General features: G+C 37.2%; 1 protein-coding gene across 1 annotated transcript in view; it reads right to left on the reverse strand.

Annotated features, from left to right (window-relative positions):
• SYNE1 (spectrin repeat containing nuclear envelope protein 1) overlaps positions 1 to 22,893 on the reverse strand; it is a 341,186-nt gene that overhangs the window by 41,181 nt on the left and 277,112 nt on the right. The window contains exons 125-127 of the mRNA XM_057737764.1: positions 16,593 to 16,751; positions 15,370 to 15,536; positions 1,019 to 1,181 (exon numbers count right to left, since the gene is read on the reverse strand). Coding sequence (XP_057593747.1) covers positions 1,019 to 1,181; positions 15,370 to 15,536; positions 16,593 to 16,751 — 489 coding nt within the window. The remainder of the gene's footprint in view (positions 1 to 1,018; positions 1,182 to 15,369; positions 15,537 to 16,592; positions 16,752 to 22,893) is intronic.

Raw genomic sequence — 22,893 nt, forward strand, 5'->3', positions numbered from 1 at the left:
GAGCTGGAGGCCTATCACGACCCCCAGGGTTAATCATCAGAATTTCAAACATTAGAGTCCATCAGAAGGTTTTAACCTTACAAAAAATTGAAAAATATCCTGCTACGAATTTCTTTAAAGAGAAATGCTAATTTAAATGTCAAAGTAACCCCAACACCTAAAAATGGTATTTTAACGCCTGTTCTCTTTGGTTTAAATAGTTTGTAAAATAAAGTACATAAATCATTTCAAAGGACTGAAGAAATAGGTCTGTTCATACATTTTTTAAAGTTAAGCAACTTGAACATAATGGCTTAATGTAATGGAACTAATCAGAGGTAGGCAGAATTTTCAAGGACAATCTAAAAGCAGGAAGTAGCAATACTTCTTATGGGGGATTTATGGTGTTTATTACCAACAGCTGGAGTCTACTATGCTGGGTCAGAATAAGCAAGGGGAGTGGGAAGTGAAAATCCCTTCTGCATGCATTTTTCAGGGTCACCCTCTTTTGCTTAGTTGGGTTGTGTGAGGTGCTGTATTTGCTACACACATGAAGAGGGCATTACAGAATGTGGTCTGCAGGTCATGTAATCCTCCCTGCGAAACAAAATTATCTTAGACTCTAAAACCTCTAAGTATGCACTGTGATTTTTCTCCAAACGCTGTATGCGGAAAAAAGAAAAAGGCTCCTAAGTCCATGGTTGTGAGTTAATGACCCACAAATAAATAAATGAAACTGTCAGCACTGTTCTGGATACATCAGTTCAAGCTAACCTACCATCTAAGGATGGCTTCTTGGTGGACCAGTGACATTAACCCTCTGATGGCAGATGTTCTTAAGAGTCAACTTTGTGAGGAGATGGAACCTATTTGCCCCAAACACCTGTCTCACCAACGCCTCCCCTTTCTCACCAATCCTGTTGAGCTTCCTCCGGGTTTTTGACCCCAATTCACCATCTTACACTCATCTCTCTATTCTGTCCAGGAGGACAGATTTTCAAGAACCTATTAACTTTCTTTCCATTGTTTTACATTTTACCTGCTGCTTGTTAAGCTTTTTCTGTATTTCTTCTGAGTCACAGGAATCGTAGACTATTGGCTTGGCCAGCTCTGACTCGATGTAGGCCAGCCATGTCCTCAGGCTGCTCATGTTCTTATCCAGCTGCTGTACAGCGACCAGAGTCTCCTTCAGCTTCTTTACCCTGTGGGCAGAGAAGAAGAGACGTCAACTTCAGTGAGAGGCTTCACTCATGTTTCCCTTGTGAGTAGAAGCCAGTGCTGGGTCTAAAGCCAGAGTCCAGCTTGGCTCAGCTACCTACTGGCTGTGTTACTGTGGGCAGTCGTACATTCCTCCTGTGTCTCTGTCTTCTCGTCTATAGAATGGAAATGAAGTAAGAGTACTTGTGAGATTTAAATGAGGTGAATGATGGAGGGTGCCAGTACACAGAAAACATGAAAAAACTATCAACCATGGTTATAATCAACACAGCTATAGTAATATAACAGTGATAGAAACCTCATGGTTTGGGGGGGGGGATGAAATAGGAGATTGGGATTGCCATATATACATTACTAATAAGAAAAAAATATCGAATTGCACACTTTAAATATATGCAGTTTATTGTATGTCAACTGTATCTCAATAAAAGTTCTTTAAAAAAAAAAGAAAAGAAACCTCATGGTTGTCACAGAAACTATTACTTTCACAAATAATAAATACATAATACCTTACTTTCACAAATAATATAATTTATACTCCTATGAAGAATAACTGGGAGGAAGAAGTTAACATTTCCAGTAGATTGTTAGCAAACACATTACATAACCATGGTTCTGATCATTTCTGTCACAACATTGTGGCAGAAACTCAGTTAAAAGAAGAAAGTTTTACACTTAAGGTAAAACTGTCTCCGAGTTATCACATGCACTTAAGCAATCTGAGTTTTAACGATGTCAGATCACGTTAAGGGTAACTAAGGACCTGTTGGATTGTAAGTGGCAGAGGGCAGGTACCAGATCTACCGCTACCCAATCTTCCGTCTGAAGAGCCTAATTCGGTACAGTATTCACTACACAGTACGCTTAAAAAACAGCAACAACAAATAACTGTTTTCCCATCCTCTCCAGGATGGAGTAAGAACTCATTTCTTGAATACTGTCATTTATCTAACAATCATGTGTGGGCACTTTATACGTAAGATGCCAGAAAGACAAAATAAATAAGACTCGATTATTTTTCTAATGAAATGTACAATCTGCCAGAAATCTGGAAATGGAAACAATGAAATATAACAACGTGTGGTAAGAACTAAACTAACGAAGTAAATCCAGTCTCCGGCTAATAAATAAGGAGTGATCAATTCTGTCTGGCCATGTTCCGTGATCATTCATTCCTTTATCATTTGTTCATTTCTTTATTCCTCCTACAAACACATATGGTGCTAGGTGACAGATAAACAGTGACAACTTAAGTTTCATCCTTGCTTTTGAGGAGCCTAGACTTTGAGGAAAGCGGGAAAATGAAGAAATAACATGTGAGCTGCATCTTGAGAGGCGGATACAAGTCAAGCAGAACATTTCTGGCCTAGGAAACATAAAGAAGGAGAGCAGAGATTTGGAAGGCAAATAGCGTCACAATGCCAAGGAGATTAGGGATGGAGGGATGGGGAAGAGAAGCAGAAAAGAGATAACAAGTGGTAAGAGGTAAGACTGATGGGTAGGTGGGAGTAAGATTATAAAGCTCCCATAGTGACATGATAATGGGTTTGTATGCAGTTTTAAAGACAAATAAGAACTTTGCCAAGATCTATTAGCAGAGGAATGTTAAGATCAGTTCTGATTCTGAGTGTGTAAGTTTGAGGCAAGGCTGTTGTAAGAGCCCATTCAGGAAGTAAATAGAATAGTCCAAGCAGTTTGCATCAAAAGCCTCACTTGGAAACAGTGGGGATAGAGGTGAGGACTGGACTGCTAAGTTCACAAATTGGCATGACATGAGGCAGGAGGAGTTAAAAATGATGTCTTTTCCAGTTGGGTGACTAGATGGATGCTGCTGCCTCAGAGGATATGGGAAGGAGGAGCAAGTTCTTGGGATTAATGGTGCATTAGGTTTGGGGTACAACAAGTCTGAAGGATCAGCTAGACATGTATGGAGATATAGTTCTTAGATCCAGAAGAGAGGACTAAGTTTATTGCATTGGTTTACATACTGTTGGCATAGAGCTGAAGCCCTATGAAAGGATGTGTTTCATCCTGAAAGGGGGTGGACCAAGAAGAATGAGTTTTAACAGGTTAAAGAAGGAGGAATCACAGATGAAGAAAAAATAATCAGAAAGAAAGGAGGTGAAGCAGTAAAGTGCAGCATAAAACTAAAGGCAAGAAAAGTTTCAAGAAAGAATTGGTGGGTGTTTAACTGATGGTGTTTAAGGGTACAAACTTGTAGCCAGTAGTAAATAAGCCATAGAGATCTAGTGTAAAGTAAATATAAACAACAATGTTGTACTATAATTTTGTAATGTGATAAATATCTCTACAATGGCAATCATATTGCAAAATAATGTATCAAAGTAACATGTTGTACACCTTAAATTTACACAATGTTGTGTGTCAAACATATTCAATTAAAAATAACTAAAAAAGAAGAAAGTGTTGGTCAGAGTGTGATCTGAATGCCTTCTTCACTAGATTTCACCTGGTTTGCCTCCTATAAATGTAGATTCCTAGACCCCAACCCAGTCCTATTGAGTCAGAACCTGTGGAGATGTGGCCAAGGAATTTACACTTAACAAGCACTCCAGGTAAGCCCTAGGCTGGCTTAAGTTTGGAATCATTGGTCTATTTTGTAAAAGGCAGAGCAAGATGGTTGATGAAGCCTAAAAAGAGCCATTCATTAGAAGAGGTCTGCTGAGCAGTTCAGCAAGGGCTATGGAAACAGAAAACAGAATGCATTTGGGTTCAGAAATACACTTATGATAAATGAGGATCAAAGTTGAGAGTAAGAGACTAAGGACCTCATCCTGCAGGTCCTTCGAAAACTGTGTAGGGAACTTGGAATAAAGTATGTAAGAAAGTGAGTGGGGGAAAAAAAAAAGAGGATTGCTGATTATTTTAAGAAAGTAGTCAGTGAAGGTGAGTAAATATGTTATGAATCCTGTAGAATGATCTGGCTACAAGAAACAACTGAATTTTTGTTTGTTTTGTTTAATGCAGTTTAATGTTTGGAATCACTTTAGAATGTTTTCAGGCAGAGAAACAGGAACTCATGAGGAAGGAGCCAAAGACAGAAGAAAAAGGAGAGAAGTTACAGATGAATATAAATGATGAAGCAAGGATGCAGAGGAGGCAGGGTCAAGGGCACAAGAGCAGGGACAGATAAATTAGTTTTGAAAGGTATTTTCTAGCGAGGGCGGGGTGTCAGCAGCAGTTTGAGAGGGACACAGATAGTACTTCTCAACTCTATCATTATCAAGTAACAGTAGCAAAAATTGATTATTGAGTCCCTGTTGAGGGCCTGACATGGCTGAGTGTATGTACATAGATGGCTCTAAAAAGAAAGGTGATGGAGAAGAGGACCACATGATCAATGACCTGTGGTACAGCCCTAATTTAAAATTCAGTTCTGCTTTTAGACCATAAGTCTTTTATATTTTAGACCTTTTGGTTCAGGAAATGTGGTCACCTTAATAACACTGCTCATAATTGAAATGAATGGCAGATAACCAAAATATTTCCATCTCTGAGGTGTCGATTTGGTTCAACTAAAGCGGTATCTGCTTGGAAAAAATGCCCAGAGCAACATGTCTTTTAAAACTCTAGGGATGTGATAGGGACTTCCCTGGTGGTCCAGTGGTTAAACTCTGAGCTTCCACTGCAGGGAGCACAGGTCTGATCCCCTGGTCAGGGAACTACGATCCCGCATGCCATGCAGCACGGCCAAGAAAACAAACAACCCCAAAAAAAAGGAAAAGAAAAGAAAACCCCAAACAAAACAGAAAAAGCCCTCTAGGGATGTGATATATTTCAAGGCAGGGATCTGCAATAGAATGTTCTCAAAGACAGACAACTTGCTCTCAGAATCACCTACTATTTCTCAACTCTATTACTTACAGATAGTAAAGAAGTGATTCTCAAGCTAGGATTGGTACTGGATCACATAGGGGTGCTTTCCAGCCACACATGCCAACTGCTAATTCTCTTCCCATCTTCTCCCGGCCCCCATGCTTCCCCAGATGACTCGGATAGGCTTCTCTAGTCAGGAGCCACCTCTCTGAAGAAGCTGTCTCATAACCAAAGTATTTTGAGCATTTTTACTCATTTTTAATTGCTAAAAATGGATATCACCATTCTTATTACAGTTTCTGTAAATCAGTGTTTCTCTCTCAAATGAAAATCTAGTCATGACACCATCACTTTTCCTCTTTGTCATACAAACGCTTAAAAGGATTTTCACTATGGTCAGTTCTGGAAAATAAATCCATATTTCATTAATTATATTAAAAATCCCTATGTTTGAATAACATTTTCAGTGTGCAAAGGCATGCTTAGGTATATTATCTTATATTACTTTTAAAAAATGTGCATTTAAAAATTATGTTCATATTCCACAATACGTTCTATTGACAGGGAATAGAAAACATGCATTACAATATGTTTATCATGTCTCACAATTCCATTCAAGGTAGGACTTTTTAAACTAGCTTTGTAAGTACAATTTATACCCTTTCTCCAAGGCATTTCAAGACATTAGCCTTGAACAATAATTCCAAGAACTTTTACATACAACCCACTCACATTTCTCTCATATGTCAGACAAAATTCACTTGAGTGTCAGTCAATGAACGACTAACACAGTTTTAGAGCAGCTACCAGGTATAAAGTTTGGGATGCTTGCTCTACCAATGATCATGGCATGGGCTTGGGATTTAACACCACCTTGGCCATCCTGCTTTAGTGTCCCAGATGGAAAGGACAGTCTACAATCAACACACCCACTGGAACAGGATTAAAGAATGGCTCACTGCACTGACGTCCGTCCTGGTTCTACCCCAGGAAGAATGTCCTCAAGGGAACCTCTCCCACTTGACCAGCCTCCTGTCTTCAAGTTTGGTAGGACCTGAATGCTGACTATGCTTTGGGATGGGGTTTTACAGTAAACTCATAACATCACCAGGGTTTTGTGTGGGGCTGGAGGCTGGGAGGGTACCCCACTCAGTGCCTGCTTCCTTTTTACCCTGTTTGTATTACTTATGCTCATCTTCTTCCTCTGCAAGGGAAGGTCCCTGGAAAGCCGGAACTGTGAATTTCCGCTTTTGGTTTTCCCTTTGCCCTTTTGGTTGCCAGACTAAGCTTGGTGCCTTGCACAAAGTTGGATACTATTTAAATACCTGCTAAACATTAATAATTAGTATTCTAACTAAAATATTTTTTATTTTGTTAACATATTTTATTTTTAATTTATTTGATATTAAATGTATACTTAAATTTCCTCCAGGTCCAATATGTGCAAATGATCTATTTGCTAAGGACTAAAATTCATTCATTTTCTTGGTTCAAAATTCACTTACAAAAATGATCAAAAGATCCAAAGCACAAAGGGATGTGAGTAAAAACTCTGTTCCACTGGATATTGTCTACAGTAGCCAAATAATTTACAGGATTTGTAATTTTGTATAATATTGAAGGCGTTCCAATAGTCAGAGCAGTTAGTGCAATATGTCAAGGGCATCGTGACATGGAAATGCTTGTTCATACAGTCCATTAGGGACAAGTTCCTCTTTCAAATGAATGTGTAAATCTTAGTAAAGTCAGGGAGGGTGAACGCTTAAGTGGTTCTCCTTTCTCAAAAAATGTATTTGACTACAAATAGCAAAATATATTGTGTGTGTGTTGAGGGAAGCAGATGTGAACTGAGAAGAGGTGGGGGATAAGGCCCCCATACAACATTCTTGAGCTATTAAACTTGATATTTGCAGGACAAGGATCATTCTTTTTTTAAGAAAAATGTCCCACATTAATTTTCATCATTTCTTTAAAGGAAATCCTTGGGTGAAGCATCACAATAGTTTTATTTATATATCATTGTAAGAAGTTTCGGCAGCATTTCTTTTGGTAGCATCCAGGGTTATAACTCAAAATAGGTGTTTACAGACGGCACACGTCTGGGTAACTTCAGCAAGCCCAGTGAATCTGTAAGTCCCTGCACTCTGATTCCTCTTTCAGAGTCCAATGTGCTTCCTGAGCACTTGACCTTTCTTGAGGATTCTACTACTAAATCCAGTTGTCCAGCTTCTTAATATTGTCACATGAATACATACATATACACACATATATCTATATATTTCAAATATATATCTCACTATTTTCCTTCAAACAAATTTAGTAGATCCATAAACCAAAACAAAAAAATTCATATTCTCAATATAATAGAACCAAAGTACCATTAATAAATTCTATTCATCAGTAAGGATTTATTTGGGGGATATTATGGTACAAGAAAAATATTTTAAAAAACCAAAATGAAAATTCCTGATATAATGTTATTCTAATTGAATAAAAATCATGAAATAAACATTTGCATAATGCACTAAATTACTGTTTTAAACATAAAATTCTACATTTTGCACATATATTTGAAAACCTTTATACTAGTCAGTGACCAAAACTGACTGACACACCTAAAACAGAAACAACTTTCTCTCACACACAAAACCCTCCAGGCCCTTGAAACATGAGCAGATTTTTACTTAATAAAGGGAATGCTTTCAGCTACAACGCTGTGAACTCGCCATGACTGAATTTCAGGTTCTGCAGGAGGCCCTCCTTTAAATAGCAGGTGATGGACTAACAGGATCTTTCCACTGAATCTTTTTCTGAATCTCTTTCCTGTGTCTCAGGCCCTCTACTGTAACCATACCCCTAGTATGACTCATCCAGTCCCGAGACAAGTGGATACCGAGCCATAACAAAGTTCATTAACCTTTTCATGCAGCTTCGCAGGCCCAGTAAGGGGACAAGAAAACAAAACCGACAAATACCTCTTAGGAGTCCGGGGCCAACCATCGCCTCGCTCCAGTCATCACCACTTAACACTGGCAAAAACAATCATGGGTTAAAGCTGCAGCATCCATCCTATAACCCCCACGTAACATGAAAGCTATGCCCAAGGGAAGACGCTCAAGGAGATGCCTGCCTTGTGATGCTGCAGTTACAATCGGGGAGGTCTGCGTCCACACAGCCGTCCTCTGCCATCCTCGGGGCACACGGGTCTTCTGCCACCACCATGAAGCTTCCACTCGCAAAAGTTAGGTTTGCAGAGCAAAAGGCTAACTCCTGAGTGGGGATGAAAGTTTCCCCGGTCTGTGTGTGGAAGTATGAAAATGCTCACTCCAGACAAATGTCGGTAAGTCTCTGCCTGATAATATGACACTGAGCAGTGAGTGACAAGTGGTCATGTTTCTAAATAAAACCTACATTCATTAACATGTGCCAGGCTTGATCTCCTGGAATGTAGGCCACGAGTGTAAGAAGGAAAAGGCTCAGCGTAATCTGCAAGGAGGCGGTGGCTCCAGGTCTAAAGAAAGAACGGTATCGAAAATAAGACCGGCTGCAGACACTCCGCCTTTCTGGAAGGACCTTTGACTTTTCTTGCAGGCAGTTTGTTAAGTTGGAAAAGATATTTCCAAAGATAAATGGCCCAAATACAAACCAGCAAAGCCTCCACAGTACGGCAAACTGTAGCAGCAAAAAGGAGCAATGTCTTTTTTTCTTCAGTTTGATTTGCCAGCTAAGTGGTGTAAGCAGGAGTTTTAGGAGTTCTTTGGGAAGACGGGATGGACAAGATACTCTGTGGGAAAGTGCTTGGTCTTCACCTTTAAACAGACTCTTTGAGCATAAAAAGTAATGAAGAAATATCATCCTCTCCTTCCATAAACCTCTGTCCTTTCAAAAATAATGATACAAAGTGACAAAAACAACATGCTCATTTTAAGGTAACTTAAAAAAGTATCTGTTCATTTGCTTGGTGGAACTTTAGATAACTTTTTTTCTTTTGTGAATTTCAAGAGTTTCTAAATTTTCTGCACTAACTTTTTATACACTTCATAATTAGGCTTTAAAAGAAAATAAATTCCCAAATCACTCATTGCTGGTAGTTTAATAAAATGTGACTAATGCTGTCTGCTTTAAATCCTTTTTGGATTTTAAAATACATACACACAAATAAATTACAAATAAATAAATAGATAATGAACATTTGCCAAGTTTTTTTTTTTTTGCTTTTTTTTTTTGTTTGTTTGTTTTTTAAGGCCAATATGATGAATTGTAACTAAAATAAAACAAAGCATTTGGTTCTGGTTGTGTGAGTTGATTGCTTTTACAACAGTTATACATTTTTTTTACAAAAGAAACAAACTTGTATTTTACATTTAAAAAATTGCAGATAACTTGGTTATAAATAAAATTATTTAAAAAATCCTGCTACTTGAAGATATATTATTGTGAATTCTTTATAAAACAACCTCTCCACTGATATTTTTATCAGGAATGTAAACATGTAAATTTGGTTAAGGACATATGTTGGTTATAATTCCATAACAGTGCACAAATTTGTTCTTTCTTAATTATGACTAACATTTAAAAAACTGAGATGATTAAAAAAATTTTTTTAAGCTTTTTATTGGAATATAACTGCTTTACACTGTTGTGCCAGTTTTTGCTATACATCAAAGTGAACCAGCTGTATTGCGGGAGGGAGGGGATATGGGGATATATGTTTAAAATTTTTTATTGCCATTATTTCCTTAGTTTAATTCCCTTTTGCTTTATATAGTTTTTTCCACAGGTTAATTTTTTTTTGATGTTCATTATCCTTAGCACAATTTATTTATTCTAAGGAACTAAACACAAGTCAAGGCATTAAAGACACAAATACTGTAGTAGCAAAAAAATGGCAATGATATCAATTTCCATCAATAGGGAAAATACTGGGTAAATCACGTTATAGAAAACTATGGAATGCTCTGTAGCCATCTAAAAGAATAACATTGACACATACAGCATTTTATAGTATACATGGTCCTTTTCCCTAAGTTGTCTCACTGGAGATGTGGCAGTTATTTTAATGAACATTATGAAAATGTGGAATATGGGGTTCAGAGAGGTTATACAGTACACCCTAGGTCACACAAGGTGAACAAGCTGAACTAACCCCAGGACTCTTGATTAGCTCTGGGTCATTTCCATGCTGCTGCATCAAAGAACTCCTGATTCTGGCTTGACTTTTCTGAGTGGATCACCATGAGGTAATACCAGCTACAAATTTCAAGAATTAAGTTTTCTTTTTCCTCTAGTTTGGGCAGAACTCCCGTTAGACTGAAACCTCTTGTGAGGGCAGCTGCTATAACTCTGCAAAGCCGTCCTTGTACTGCACAACCCTCTAAATTCCCTCTGGGATGAGAACTGACATTTGTTGACTGAACACTTCACTGTGCAAAGTGGTTTATAGGTACTACCTCATTTAATCCTCCTGATAACCTTTTACACTGTGTAATTGAAGTACGGAGAAGACAAGTAATTTGCCAAACACCACAGTGTAGGTGAAACAGAAACACCTTATAATTCAGGCAATTGAAGCCCTAAGCACAGGCTCTGCTATATTCTTAACTGTATGTAGGGCACTTTTCACACGCTATGTCTCAGATTGAGAAACTCAACAAATACTGCAGTGACTATTATATGCAAAGAACTACATTAGGTTCCGGGATTACTGTGGTGATCAAGTTAGATACACTTACATTTCAATAGAGGAAAGAAACTTTAAACAAGCTATCACACGAGATATTCATTATAATCAAGGGAAACGCTATGGACTCTGTACAGAAAGCCTACTGAGCAGATAAGAAGAATCTGATCTAATCTGGAGAAAAGGAAGGGCAGGAAGAAGAATTAGGGGCTGGCCTGGCCATACAGAGGAGAGAGCAGGAAGATGCAACAGAAAGGGGAAGGCCCTGAGGTGAGAAGCCACGTGCATCCTTGCTTTACCCTTTACCCTCCTCCTTTGGTTTCGGACCATTTTCTTTTCCATCTTTCCATCCCCAGAGGGGGGTCTGCAAACTATATCTGGCTACCTGTTTTGGTAATAAAACGTTACTGGAACCTATTACGCTTCTCCACACAACGTCTAAGGCTGCTTTTGTGATTCAATGGCAGAGGGCTTTGTCAGGGACTGTTCTGCCCACAAAGCCTAGAGTATTCACTATATGGCCTCAAGCACAGAGTTTACCGGCTTCTGCCCTGTAGCAACATGCAGAGGAAGTACTTCATACACAGGGGGCACGCCATGGTTTTTAAAAATTATATTTGTTTTTACTTATATACAATGTTTAAGGGAATTATAATTAAAATGCAGATTAAAAACAACCAGTCACAAGGGACCACACGTCGTGTGATACCATGTATATGAATTGTCCAGAATAGGTAAATATAAACAGGCAGCAAGCGGATTTGCAGTTGCCTGGGACTGGAGGAAAGGGAGGGAGGCCAGAGGGGAAAAAGGTGGTTAAAGTTTTTATCTGGGGGTGATGAAAATGTTTTAAAATTGACTACGGCGATGAATGCACAGATCTGTAAATATACAAAAAAATCATTGAATTGTATACTTTTGATATATGAGTTGTATAGTATGTGAATTATATCTCAGTAAAGATATTATTTTAACAAAAAGAACCAAATAACTAATGTGTGCTTTGTTTATGGTGATGGGTATTTAGGATTGGAGGAGGAAAGAAGAATATCCTTATATTAGAGAGTCCCGTTAACTTAAAAACAAAAGTCATTACATCAGAGCAAACAACTTGACCTTCCTAGATATCAAGATGGGAAATGTTCAAAAATACATTCTCTCTTAGTAGCAGCTCTAAACAACTAGCGCTAAAAGACATTTTCTGTTAGTCCTAGGAAAAACTGCCATGTGGGTTTTTGCATAAGGTTCACTGATAAAATGAGAGGTGGTGTCCTTGAAGACCGTTTTACAGAAATTATAGTTAAACCAATTTTTTTTTTACAGAAATTTCAGTTACAGCCAAATTATGTTGCCTCTTAATGAAAGCTAAAGGCAGAAATGCTTTTAATTGTCTAGGACTGGCCAACAGAATTTGCGGAGGTGATGAAATGTTCTGTGTCTGCAGTATCCAACAAGGTAAGCCACTATCCTCGTGAGGTTACTGAGCATTGGAAATATGCACAGTGCAACTGACTGTCATTAAAACTAAATTCTAATTTAATTGTATTCCATTTCAACTCATTTAAATAGCCACGTGTAGCTAGTGTTTATTATGTTGGACTGAGTAGGTCTAGAAAATATTCTATAACATTATGCACTGAGCCCTAAAAAATAACTGAGCAAAATTTTTTGTTATCCTAAAAAGCTGACAGTGCTTGGTGATAGTCAGTTTAAAAATTCAATGCAAAACATATCTACTTTGTACTTAGAATGGTCTAAGCTAATCTGCTAGTGATAGGAAGCTGACTCAAAGTTATAACATTCTATTTGTATATAATGGGTTATTATTAGTGAATCTCCTTTGTTTCTTTTTTCTATCGTTCTGTTAGCTGGGAAGCTGTTCACCTGAAAATATGATCATCTTCAAAAATAACCTCTCCATTCCCATCAGAGTGTCAAAACAACGTAAAAATATCAAAAGGCATAAGTTATGTTCTGCTTTAATGAATCAATGTTAAAAAAATTTGGAAGAGGGAAGAGTAGCAAATGAGACTGAATCACAGAAACTTAGTATTTCAGCTGGCAGGTCATAGTTGAAGATGGGTGTGGGAGATGGTCATCTAGCAAAGTGCCAATAATCCAAAAAATGGAAAGCAAATGTGATGGCTGAGTGTCATTTAGGAAAGGCATCAAGGAACTATGAATCCAGTGTGGCATTAACGCTCAGGACAAATCAATAGTCAGCACATCATCTGGTCTACATTGGAGGGAGACAATTAAAAATGGACTGTATATATATATTTTACATCTGTGTATGATTAGACTCTACAAAAGTAGGAACATATGAACATTTTACTGACTAAACTGCAAGCCTGTGTACCCTATATTTAATTGATTCAAATTTACTAATGTGTCCTTGGAGAAACAAACTAAATAACACCTAGAAAACTGTTGATTGAAAAATTAGAAAGAAAAGTTATAAATAAACATGACTTTGAGGAGTAAACACCTAACTCATTTGATGTAACATTGGCTAACAGCTGGGCATACACTAAACTAGCTGCTTGTGATTAAATTATATTAAATTAAATTTAATAGATTTTGACTTAGTGCAACCCCATATTCCACACCACTGAATCACTAAAAATTAGAAAAGAATATTAACTAGTTTAAATGGATTACATGGCAATGCAAGCCAATCCATGAGTCACAATCTGACCAAAAGAAATCCAGGGATGTTTACCAAGTGGGCGGCTTCCCTAAGAAGGGTATTTATAACACAAAGGGCTTCAAATCCTCCCTCTGAAATAAGATTTGGTTTTTGGTGACTGAGAAGTAAGACTAAACTTAGCATTCAGGTTCTAAAATCTACCTATGCCTAAATACTTAAAGTAGTTTAAGCTGCACCCTTAAGTTTCCATCTCTTTATAGTACTTTTACTAGGGCATTGAGCGCATTACTTTACTTGATTTCTTTGCATGTCTAAATTCCAACTACGCACTCCCTGAAGAAAGGGTCCCTGTCTTTGTATCCCTTAAATCTCTCATAGTTGCTGTCAGTATTTACAACCAAAGGACTGGGACATTAGATTCTAGAAATAAACAACAGAACCTAATTTCCTTTTAAGTGCTTCTCTAGAACAGGGACAAAGAAGTCATAAGCTTGGCAGGCAGGAGTGTGTAGCATTCTAGGGCATGGGCTGTATAGTCAGAGAATACAGACTCTGCCACTCAGCGTGTGTGTGATCGGGGCAAGCCTGAGTCTCAGCATTCTGGAAAATGGGCATAATAATAATACCCACCTCAAAGAATGTTGTGAACAACACACAAGAAGATGCACGTGAAGCCTTTAGCATGGTCATTGGTACAAACTGAGTTCAATAAATGTTAGCTATTACACTCCTAAAGGTAAACATTTTAAAAACTGGTAAACATTTATTGCATTTTTGTTTCATTCTTACTAAAACAAATCATAATCTCACCTTCCTAAGTTAGCACCTCTTTGATAACTCCCTTATAGGAAAAAATATACTAAATGTTTCTAATCGACATAATGGAATTGCCATGCCCATATGCAGTTTTCATGGGCACGCAGTAGTCAAAAGGCACTATTTCATGTCCACTTCCATGTAGCATGGCTAAGGAAAATAACCTGAATTTTTAAAAAAGTGTATTTTGGGATAGCTCCCAAGAGGCTGTGAATCAGAAGCATTTGTAATATTCCAGCTCTCCTAACTGCCATAAAGACTATCCATTCAAATATTCAAGTATTCATTTATGTATTCATCCAAATATTTATTAGCCCAAATTGTGTTCAGGCACTGCTCTTGGTGCTTGTGATATACACTGAATAGAATGGACAAAGATGCCTGCCCTCATGGAGGCTGCATTCCAACACGAAGCAAAGTTCACTTCAAATAATGCATCGACCTAGCCCTTCCCTTTAAAAAATAACCCTTATGTCAAATAACATAGTGCTTCATTCAATCACATCAGATTTCTCCATCACTAGTAAAGATCCTTATATATTTTTCCTTTTTGACGTTTATTCTTTTGGCTCACCTTGCTCTTCCACAACAGAAAGGAATGCAATATTCCTCTCAGATACGAGGCAGACACTTATAGTTATCCTTAAAGCCAAGTACCAAATTACAGTAATGCAGCAAATTACTGTTATATCTAAGCAGAGTGGCAGTAATTAGCTTTATTCCCATACCTTGCTAATCAGAAGTATAGTAGGAATGTGATTATATACCTAAATCTGTCTCTCTCTCTCTACATACACATATACATATATATATATATATATATATTTTTTTTTTTTTTTTTTTCCACTTCAGACAAACACAGCCTCCACAGATACTGGTCAGCAGTTCCACCTGCTTCCTTATAGGAAGTTGAGTGCTACGAAGCCCCGGAATAAAGAATTTTCTCTTGGGAATGGATTTTGTTTGGGTATGACTTTCTCTCTTTCAGTTAAATACAAATACCACCGAATTTATGAAATAAGAAGGAGAATTTTAAAGTTAATGAAAGTGACACTGATGAGACAAGCATGAACTGAAGTGGTGGGTAAAGAACACAGAGATGTACTGGATGATCCTTAGCTGAAATGGAAGGCGGCCTGAATGCTTTGCGATTCCGCGTGCGTGTGCTGTTGACTAGGGTCCTTTTTACCTGGCTGCCATGAGGTCCAGGAGGTGCTGCCATCGGTCATTGACCTTCCCGAGCTTGTATTCAATCTCAGATGCTTTGCTTTCATGGCTGGCTCGAGCGAGTCGTTCTCCCATGTGCTGGAGCTGTATTTTGTTCTCTTGGGCAACAGCAATTTCCTCTTGATAATCCTGCGTAATAAATAGCAATCACAGAGGTCAGAAAGCATATTCCTGATGCATTCAGTCTGGCTCTACTAGAAACATGATAATTACAGTTTTCTACTGCTTGGAAATAGTTCGGGCAAAAGGAACACTGTGTGAATATGAGTCCCAGTACACAAAAATTAGTGGTACCTATTATCTTCAGTATGTAGGCAAAGTCCAGATTGAATTTTTAGATAGATGTTCTTAAAGGGAATGGGGGGTACTTTCTGTTTACTTAAAACAGGCATTAAAAAAGACCAATAAAAGTATATACATAGAAACGAAAGACTTTTTTTGCACACACATCTTATAAGCTTCTTGGCAGCTATTTGTATGAGGATTGATTCCAGATATAACATGCGGTTGGTGATTACAGAAATAAGGTACAACCTCCCAGCATTGAAATCCTTCACCAGACATGTGTATGTTTGTATATGTAAATGTATATATGTGTGTGTACTTCAACTGTTACTTGTGCAGAATGATTTAAAAGAGTACTTTCATTTTAAAGAGCTATCCTCTATACAGTGTCAATATTTTACAGCACATAAATCATTTGGGCATATACAATAGTTTAATAATCACACGTAACTTGAAATTAATATGAAGCTAAAATTCTCAGGAAATTCCTCATTTCTGTAACTGTCTATAAATAATGTTTATAGAGAAAACGTCAATTTAATTGACCCTAGGAATTTTTTCTTTTCGTTGCCCTCTAGTGATTTTACCTCTTTAAAAACAAACAATAAACCAACTATACTTCAATTAAAAACAAAGAAAATGAATACATATAAATAATTCCTATTGAACACGTAGATAAAATCTAAAAATATCTAACATTATCAGCAGATAATCTATTTCATCACAAATTGAAAATATTCTATACATTTTGTTTGTAAAGGAAGCCTCTTCAGTCAAGTTTATTTTATATTAAAAAGATAAAATGTTTATAACAGAGTGCTCCTTTCTCAGGAAAGTAACTAGGGTTAAGGCCATCTTCTGTACCCATTAAACAAGTACATGTAGCCACACATCTTGTACCTTCCTGAGCTTCTCGATCATTTCCTCAATGAGAATGTCTCCATTCTGAGAAATCTTGCTTTCCATCTGAGTCAACCATTCGCAAAGCTCCTTGTTCTTTTCACTGAAGACGGCCCACTCATTCAATCTCTCACTTACTTGCTGCCGCCTTAAGGAGAGCTGAAAAGTTTAAAATGGGAGAAAATGAAAAAAAAGGACAATCAGAGTGGAACTCATACCCTGGGGAAAAGAGCAAATAAACTCTGCTGGGTGGACTAAGATGAGCAGTAGTTGTGCATCTCTTTAGGCCACTGTTCCCTGAGGCCCAGTCCCAGGAGCACTGCTCTAGCCTAGCAAGTTTCACAACCAAGATCTGCTATTAAGTACAAGTGGGAGACACTGAATCCTCTACTTCCCTCCTGAAGAGCCACAAGCACATTCCGTTATTGAAGGTTCAGAGCAATCCAGCTTCTCACTACAGTTGGTTCTGTGCAGCTATGATACAGGATCACGGAACGCACTTTTACTAAAAAAGGAAGAAATAGGAAAGAAAAGAAGGAATAAGAAGAGGAGGAAGGAAAAGGGCAGAAAAAAGAAAAGAAGCAGAGAAATACAAAAGAAGGAAGGGAAAGGGAAAAAGGAGAGAAAGAAAAGCAAAACAAAAGAAGTAGGGAAGAAAACAGGAATTACTTGTGTCAGGTGTCTGGAGAGGGTGGGGCAGTGGAAGAGGCACAATTCCTGGTCAGCTCTACCCTGAATCCTTTACTTGGAGCAAGTTCTTTTATTTCCCTTCCTGCTTTCTTTTTAAATTTATATACTTTTGTTTCTTTTTTTTTTTTCCTTTCACATAACAGGTTTACTGAGATGTAGTTTCCATACCATACAGTGTGGTTTTTTCACTATTTAAAGTGGTTTTTTAGTATATAACAGAATTTTACAACCACCTCCACAATCAATGTTATAACATTTTCATCAATTAAAAAAAAAGAAAAAAACCCATGTACCCATCATCATTCACTCCCTTGCCTACCCCTGCACCCTCCTTCCAATCTTAATCTACTTTTTATCTCTATGGATTTGTCTATTCTGGACATTTCACATTTGATATGTGATCTTTTGTGACTGGCTCCTTTCACTTAGCATAATGTTTGTACGGTTCATCCATGTTAGAGCATGCATCAGTACTTCATTCCTTTAGGATCACTGAATACATGTTTTCATATGGATACAGCACATTGTATTTACCAGTTCATCTACTGATAGACATTTGAGTTGTATCTACTTTTTGGCTATTATGAATAATGCTGCCATGAACATTTGAATACAAGTGTTTGTGTGGACATATAAAGTGGTATCTCGTGGTTTTGATTTCCATTTCTGTGATGGCTAAAGATATTGAGAAGTTTTTCATATTCTTGGCCATTTGTGTGTCTTCTTTGGAGAACTATCTGGTCAAATTCCTTGCCCATTTATTAACTGGGTTGGTTTTTATTATTGAGTTTTAATAGTTGTTTATACAACATAGATACAATGGACCTGTTTTCTTATCTCTAGGTCTAGAACAATCCTTTCCAGAATTCTAAAACTTTCTAACATCATAATACTCTTGTCGTTGCAGTGCTGGTTGAGATACTAAGGAATGTTTCTAGTTGAGCTAAACTGCATGTTAGCAAAATACAATGTGATTTGAGTGGCAAGAAGATGACCCACTTGTGTAGACATTCTAAACAGTTGTGTTGCTAATGCTAGACATTCCATCATTCATCCCACTGCATTAAACACCTACCTTTCAATTTTCCTTTTTCCATCAACATTTTATTGTGAAAAACATCAGACATACAGAGAAGTTGAAGGAATTGTATGGTAAACTGCCAAGATATACTCCCTAGATTCTAAATGTTAACATTTTACTACATTTTGCTTTAATACATATATTCCTTTATCCATGGATATGTTTCACTCTTCAATGCATTTTGAACAAATTTTCTTTTTTAAATGAAAATGAAAATATTTCTAAGATGTTATACACGTCCTAGTCAGCAATTCTGCCTAGGGTTGGCTCTCTTAATGATTAGGTAAATAATATTCAAGGCCCCTCACAGCCTCAAATGTCTGTTATGTTACATCCTAGAAAAGAGTGGGAATTAATCACGTGAAAAAGAATAAAATACCTAGGAATAAACCTACCTGAGGAGGCGAAAGACCTACATTCTGAAAACTATAAGATGCTGATGAAAGCAACAGAAGACTACAAACACAGATGAAAAGAAATACTATGTTTTTGGATTGGAAGAATCAAAATTGTTAAAATGACCATACTACCCAAGGAATCTACAGATTCAATGCAATCTTTATCAAATTACCAATGACATTTTTCAAAGAGCTGAAGTAAAAAAAAAAAAAAAAAAAAAAAAAAAAAACAAAACTAAAATGTTTATGGAAACACAAAAGACTGTGAATAGCCAAAGCACTCTTGAGAAAGAAAAACAGAGCTGAGAAATCAGGCTCCCTGACTTCAGACTATACTACAAAGCTACACTAATCAAAACAGTATGGTACCAGCACAAAAAACAGTCACATAGATCAATGGAACAGGATAGAAAGCCCAGAAATAAACCCACCCATCTATGGCCAATTAATCTACAACAAAGAAGGCAAGAATATACAATGGAGAAAAGACAACCTCTTCAATAAATGATGCTGGGAAAACTGGACATGTAAAAACATGAAATTAGAACATTCTCTAACACCATACACAAAAGTCAACTCAAAATGGATTAAAGACCTAAAATTAAGACTGGATACTATAAAACACTTAGAGGAAAACATAAGCAGAACACTTTTTGACATAAATTGTAACAATATCTTTTTGGATTTGTCTCCTAGAGTAATGGAAATAAAAACAAAAATAAACAAATGGGACCTAATTAAACTTAAAAGCTTTTGCACAGCAAAGGAAACTATGAACAAAATGAAAAGACACCCTACAGAATGGGAGAAAATATTTGCAAGCATGTAACCAATAAGGGATTAATTTCCAAAATATACAGACAGCTCATACAGCTAAATATCAAAAAACAAAAACAAACAATCCAATCAAAAAGATCTAAATAGACATTTCTCCAAAGAAGACATGCAGATGGCTAACAAGCATATGAAAAAATGCTCAACATCACTAATTATTAGAGAAAGGCAAGTGAAAATTACAATGAGGTATCACCTCACATCTGTCAGAATGGCCACCATCAAAAAGTCTACAAATAATAAATGCTGGAGAAGGTGTAGAGAAAAAAGGAACCCTCCTACACTGTTGGTGGGAATGTAAATTGGTGCAGCTACTATGGAGGACAGTATGGAGGTTCCTTAAAAAACTAAAAATAGAGTTACCATATGATCCTACAACCCAACTCCTGGGCATATATCCGGAGAAAACTCTAATTTGAAAAGATGAATGCACCCCTATGCTCATAGCAGCACTATTTACAGTAGCCAAGACACTAAGCAACCCAAGTAACTACTTAGCAAACCTAAGTATCCTAAGTAACTATGTAACTACTTAGCAACCTATGTAGCCACAGAAAAGAATGAAACAATGCCATTTGTAGCAACATGGATGGATCTAGAGATGACCATATTAAGTGAAGTAAGTCAGACAGAGAAAGACAAATATCATATGATATCACTTATATGTGGAATTTAAAAAATTGATATAAATGAACTTATTTACAAAACAGAAACAGACTCACAGACATAGAAAACAAACTTATGGTTACCAAAGGGTACAGTGGGCGGGGGGGGGGGGGGCAATATTAACATATACACACTACTACAAGGGTGAGTCAAAAATTATCTGCATTCCGATTATATTAAAACTTCTATAAATTCTACAGCCAGAGTGCGGCTAATTTTTCACTCACCCCCATGTATATAAAATAGATAATAACACGCACCAACTGTATAGCACACAGAATTATATTCAATACCTTACAATAACCAATAATGGAAAAGAATCTGAAAAAGAATATTTATATATTCTGAATCACTTTGCTGTACACCTGAAACTAACACAACATTGTAAATTAACTATATTTCAATTAAAAAAAAGGTTTTAAAAAAAGACACTGAAGAAGTGCTCTCTCAAAAAAACAAAAAACAACAAAAAAAAATGCTGGGAACTAGACTATGCTCCCAGGATAGCCATGCCAGGGCCAGGCTTAGTGAGCTGCCTAGAGAGCAAACCCCACACCCTGCCATAATTTTTGAAATGCCACCATCAGAAATTCACTCTTTTGAGTTAATTTGATCTTTTAAAATAAAAATTTCTCTGGGTAGAGTGACACTGATGAATCCATTAAGTATGTCCCCATTAGTATAATTCAGTTTACCATTAACTTTTCTTTGAGGCAGAAAAATACAGAACAGTGCTTTTATTTGGTGTGCATATTGACAGGAATGGGAAAAACCAAGAAAACAAATTAAAAGTTGTGGAGACAAATTTCACCTACGTGAAACTCTACCAAGACAGCACTGAAGAGCACAATCCATCCAGCACCACTTTCCTGTCAATCTCTGACAGCAGAGTGTCATCTGATCTGCTAAGATTTTGAACCTTCTAGTGGATAGGACTTCCTTTTTCATCCACGTAGCAGCAGAGTCAGGCTGCTATTAAAATTCTGTTTTGATGGATGTCTAAGCTGAAGCTATCATTTCATAGTTGAAACTGCCCAAACCAACTGTTTCCTAGGCAAAGGTTAGAAACCCTGGCCCTTCAGACTTCAGACTAACAAGTCTTGCTATGTGTAGTGCCTCTCTGCCTCCTGCCCCAAATCTTGGCCATGAGCAAGAATAAATTCTAGGGTTCTTCTCAACAACATGTGCAGGGAAGATGACCACAGAACAGAAAAATATTACCTATTTCTTTGAGGGGTAGGTATTACCCTCATTTCAGAGACAGGGATAGAGAAGGTTAGACAAATTTGAGGTATTTGTTTATATCAATACAAGGTAGAACCAGCAAAGGGATTCCCTGGCTGTCCAGTGGTTAGGACTCCAAGGTTTCACTGCTGAGGGCCTGGGTTCAATCCCTGGCTGGGGAAATAAGATCTCCTAAGCCACATGGCATGGTCAAAAAAAAAAAAAAAAAAAAAAAAAAAAAAAAAAAGAAGAAGAAGAAAAAAAAAAAAAGATAGGACCAGCACCAGCAAAGCTTCAGTCTTTGATACAGGCTGCAATATAACATTATGATCAAATATCCAGAGGCGGATGAGGTTCAAAAACAATCTCCATCACTTACTAATGATATGACCAGGGCAAGGTGACTCATCTTTCTTAAGCTTTACTTTTGTCATTTGTAAATTAATCTCTCATTTGTTCCAAAATTCATTAAACAAATGTTTATGGTTTGCAGTAAACATGTGTCTACTATGTGCCAAGCACTGTCTTCTGCACTGGAATATTGTAGGCTCATAATAGAATATATTCTTCAAACAAGAAAATAAGAAAGTGACCAATATATCCTAAAGACTCAACAAAACTTCAGTCTACTTAACTACTATTAATACTAGTACTAGTACTACTCTACACGACAACAGGATATCATTTGAGTTTTTAATATTTTTTTCTCCTCGATACTCATGTATTCAATAAGAAGCTTAAATATATATTTCTAGTCTTTCTCACATACCAAGCAAGTGTTGCTTTCATTTCATTTGCTTAAATAGACCAAGAGTTGAAAGAAGAAACAGGTAGGCCACAAGCTCTGGGTGCAAACTGGCGCCAAAAGTCTTTCAAAAGATTTAAATTAATAATGGAAACCGCATGTTCCTTTTGGTTTGTAAAACTAATATTTAGGCTTTACGACAAGTGAATGTTACCATCGCTTTCTTTGAGTTCAGTGGAAACCCTCAAATTATTTATCAGTTTAGCACATATTTACGTTTTCTCAAGGGTATAAACACCCTGCCAACAGCTGACAAACACTGGCTAAAACCTCCAGAGCGTGAGGCAGCTGAACAGGAAATGCATCCTCTTCTGCTTCAAATATTTTTACCATGACAATCTGAAAGAACACCGAGCAATTACAATGATGATATATTTATATCAACTGGAATTACACACGGCTCTACAAACCAAAACAGGAATAAAAGCAAACACAAGGCACAACGGTACACAGGCACACGACAAGCCATTTGGGGCATCTGTTTGAAGACAGGAAGCTTTTCTCCATTACCTCTACCCTGCGGTGTTTACGTACAGCGTGGCCTTCTCCTCCTCGCCTGCAGCCCCAGTCAATCCAGACCTCTCACCGACTGCTTCCATCGGA

The sequence above is a fragment of the Hippopotamus amphibius genome, chromosome 6 (genome assembly GCF_030028045.1).
Source record: "Hippopotamus amphibius kiboko isolate mHipAmp2 chromosome 6, mHipAmp2.hap2, whole genome shotgun sequence".
Taxonomy (NCBI): Eukaryota; Metazoa; Chordata; class Mammalia; order Artiodactyla; family Hippopotamidae; genus Hippopotamus; species Hippopotamus amphibius.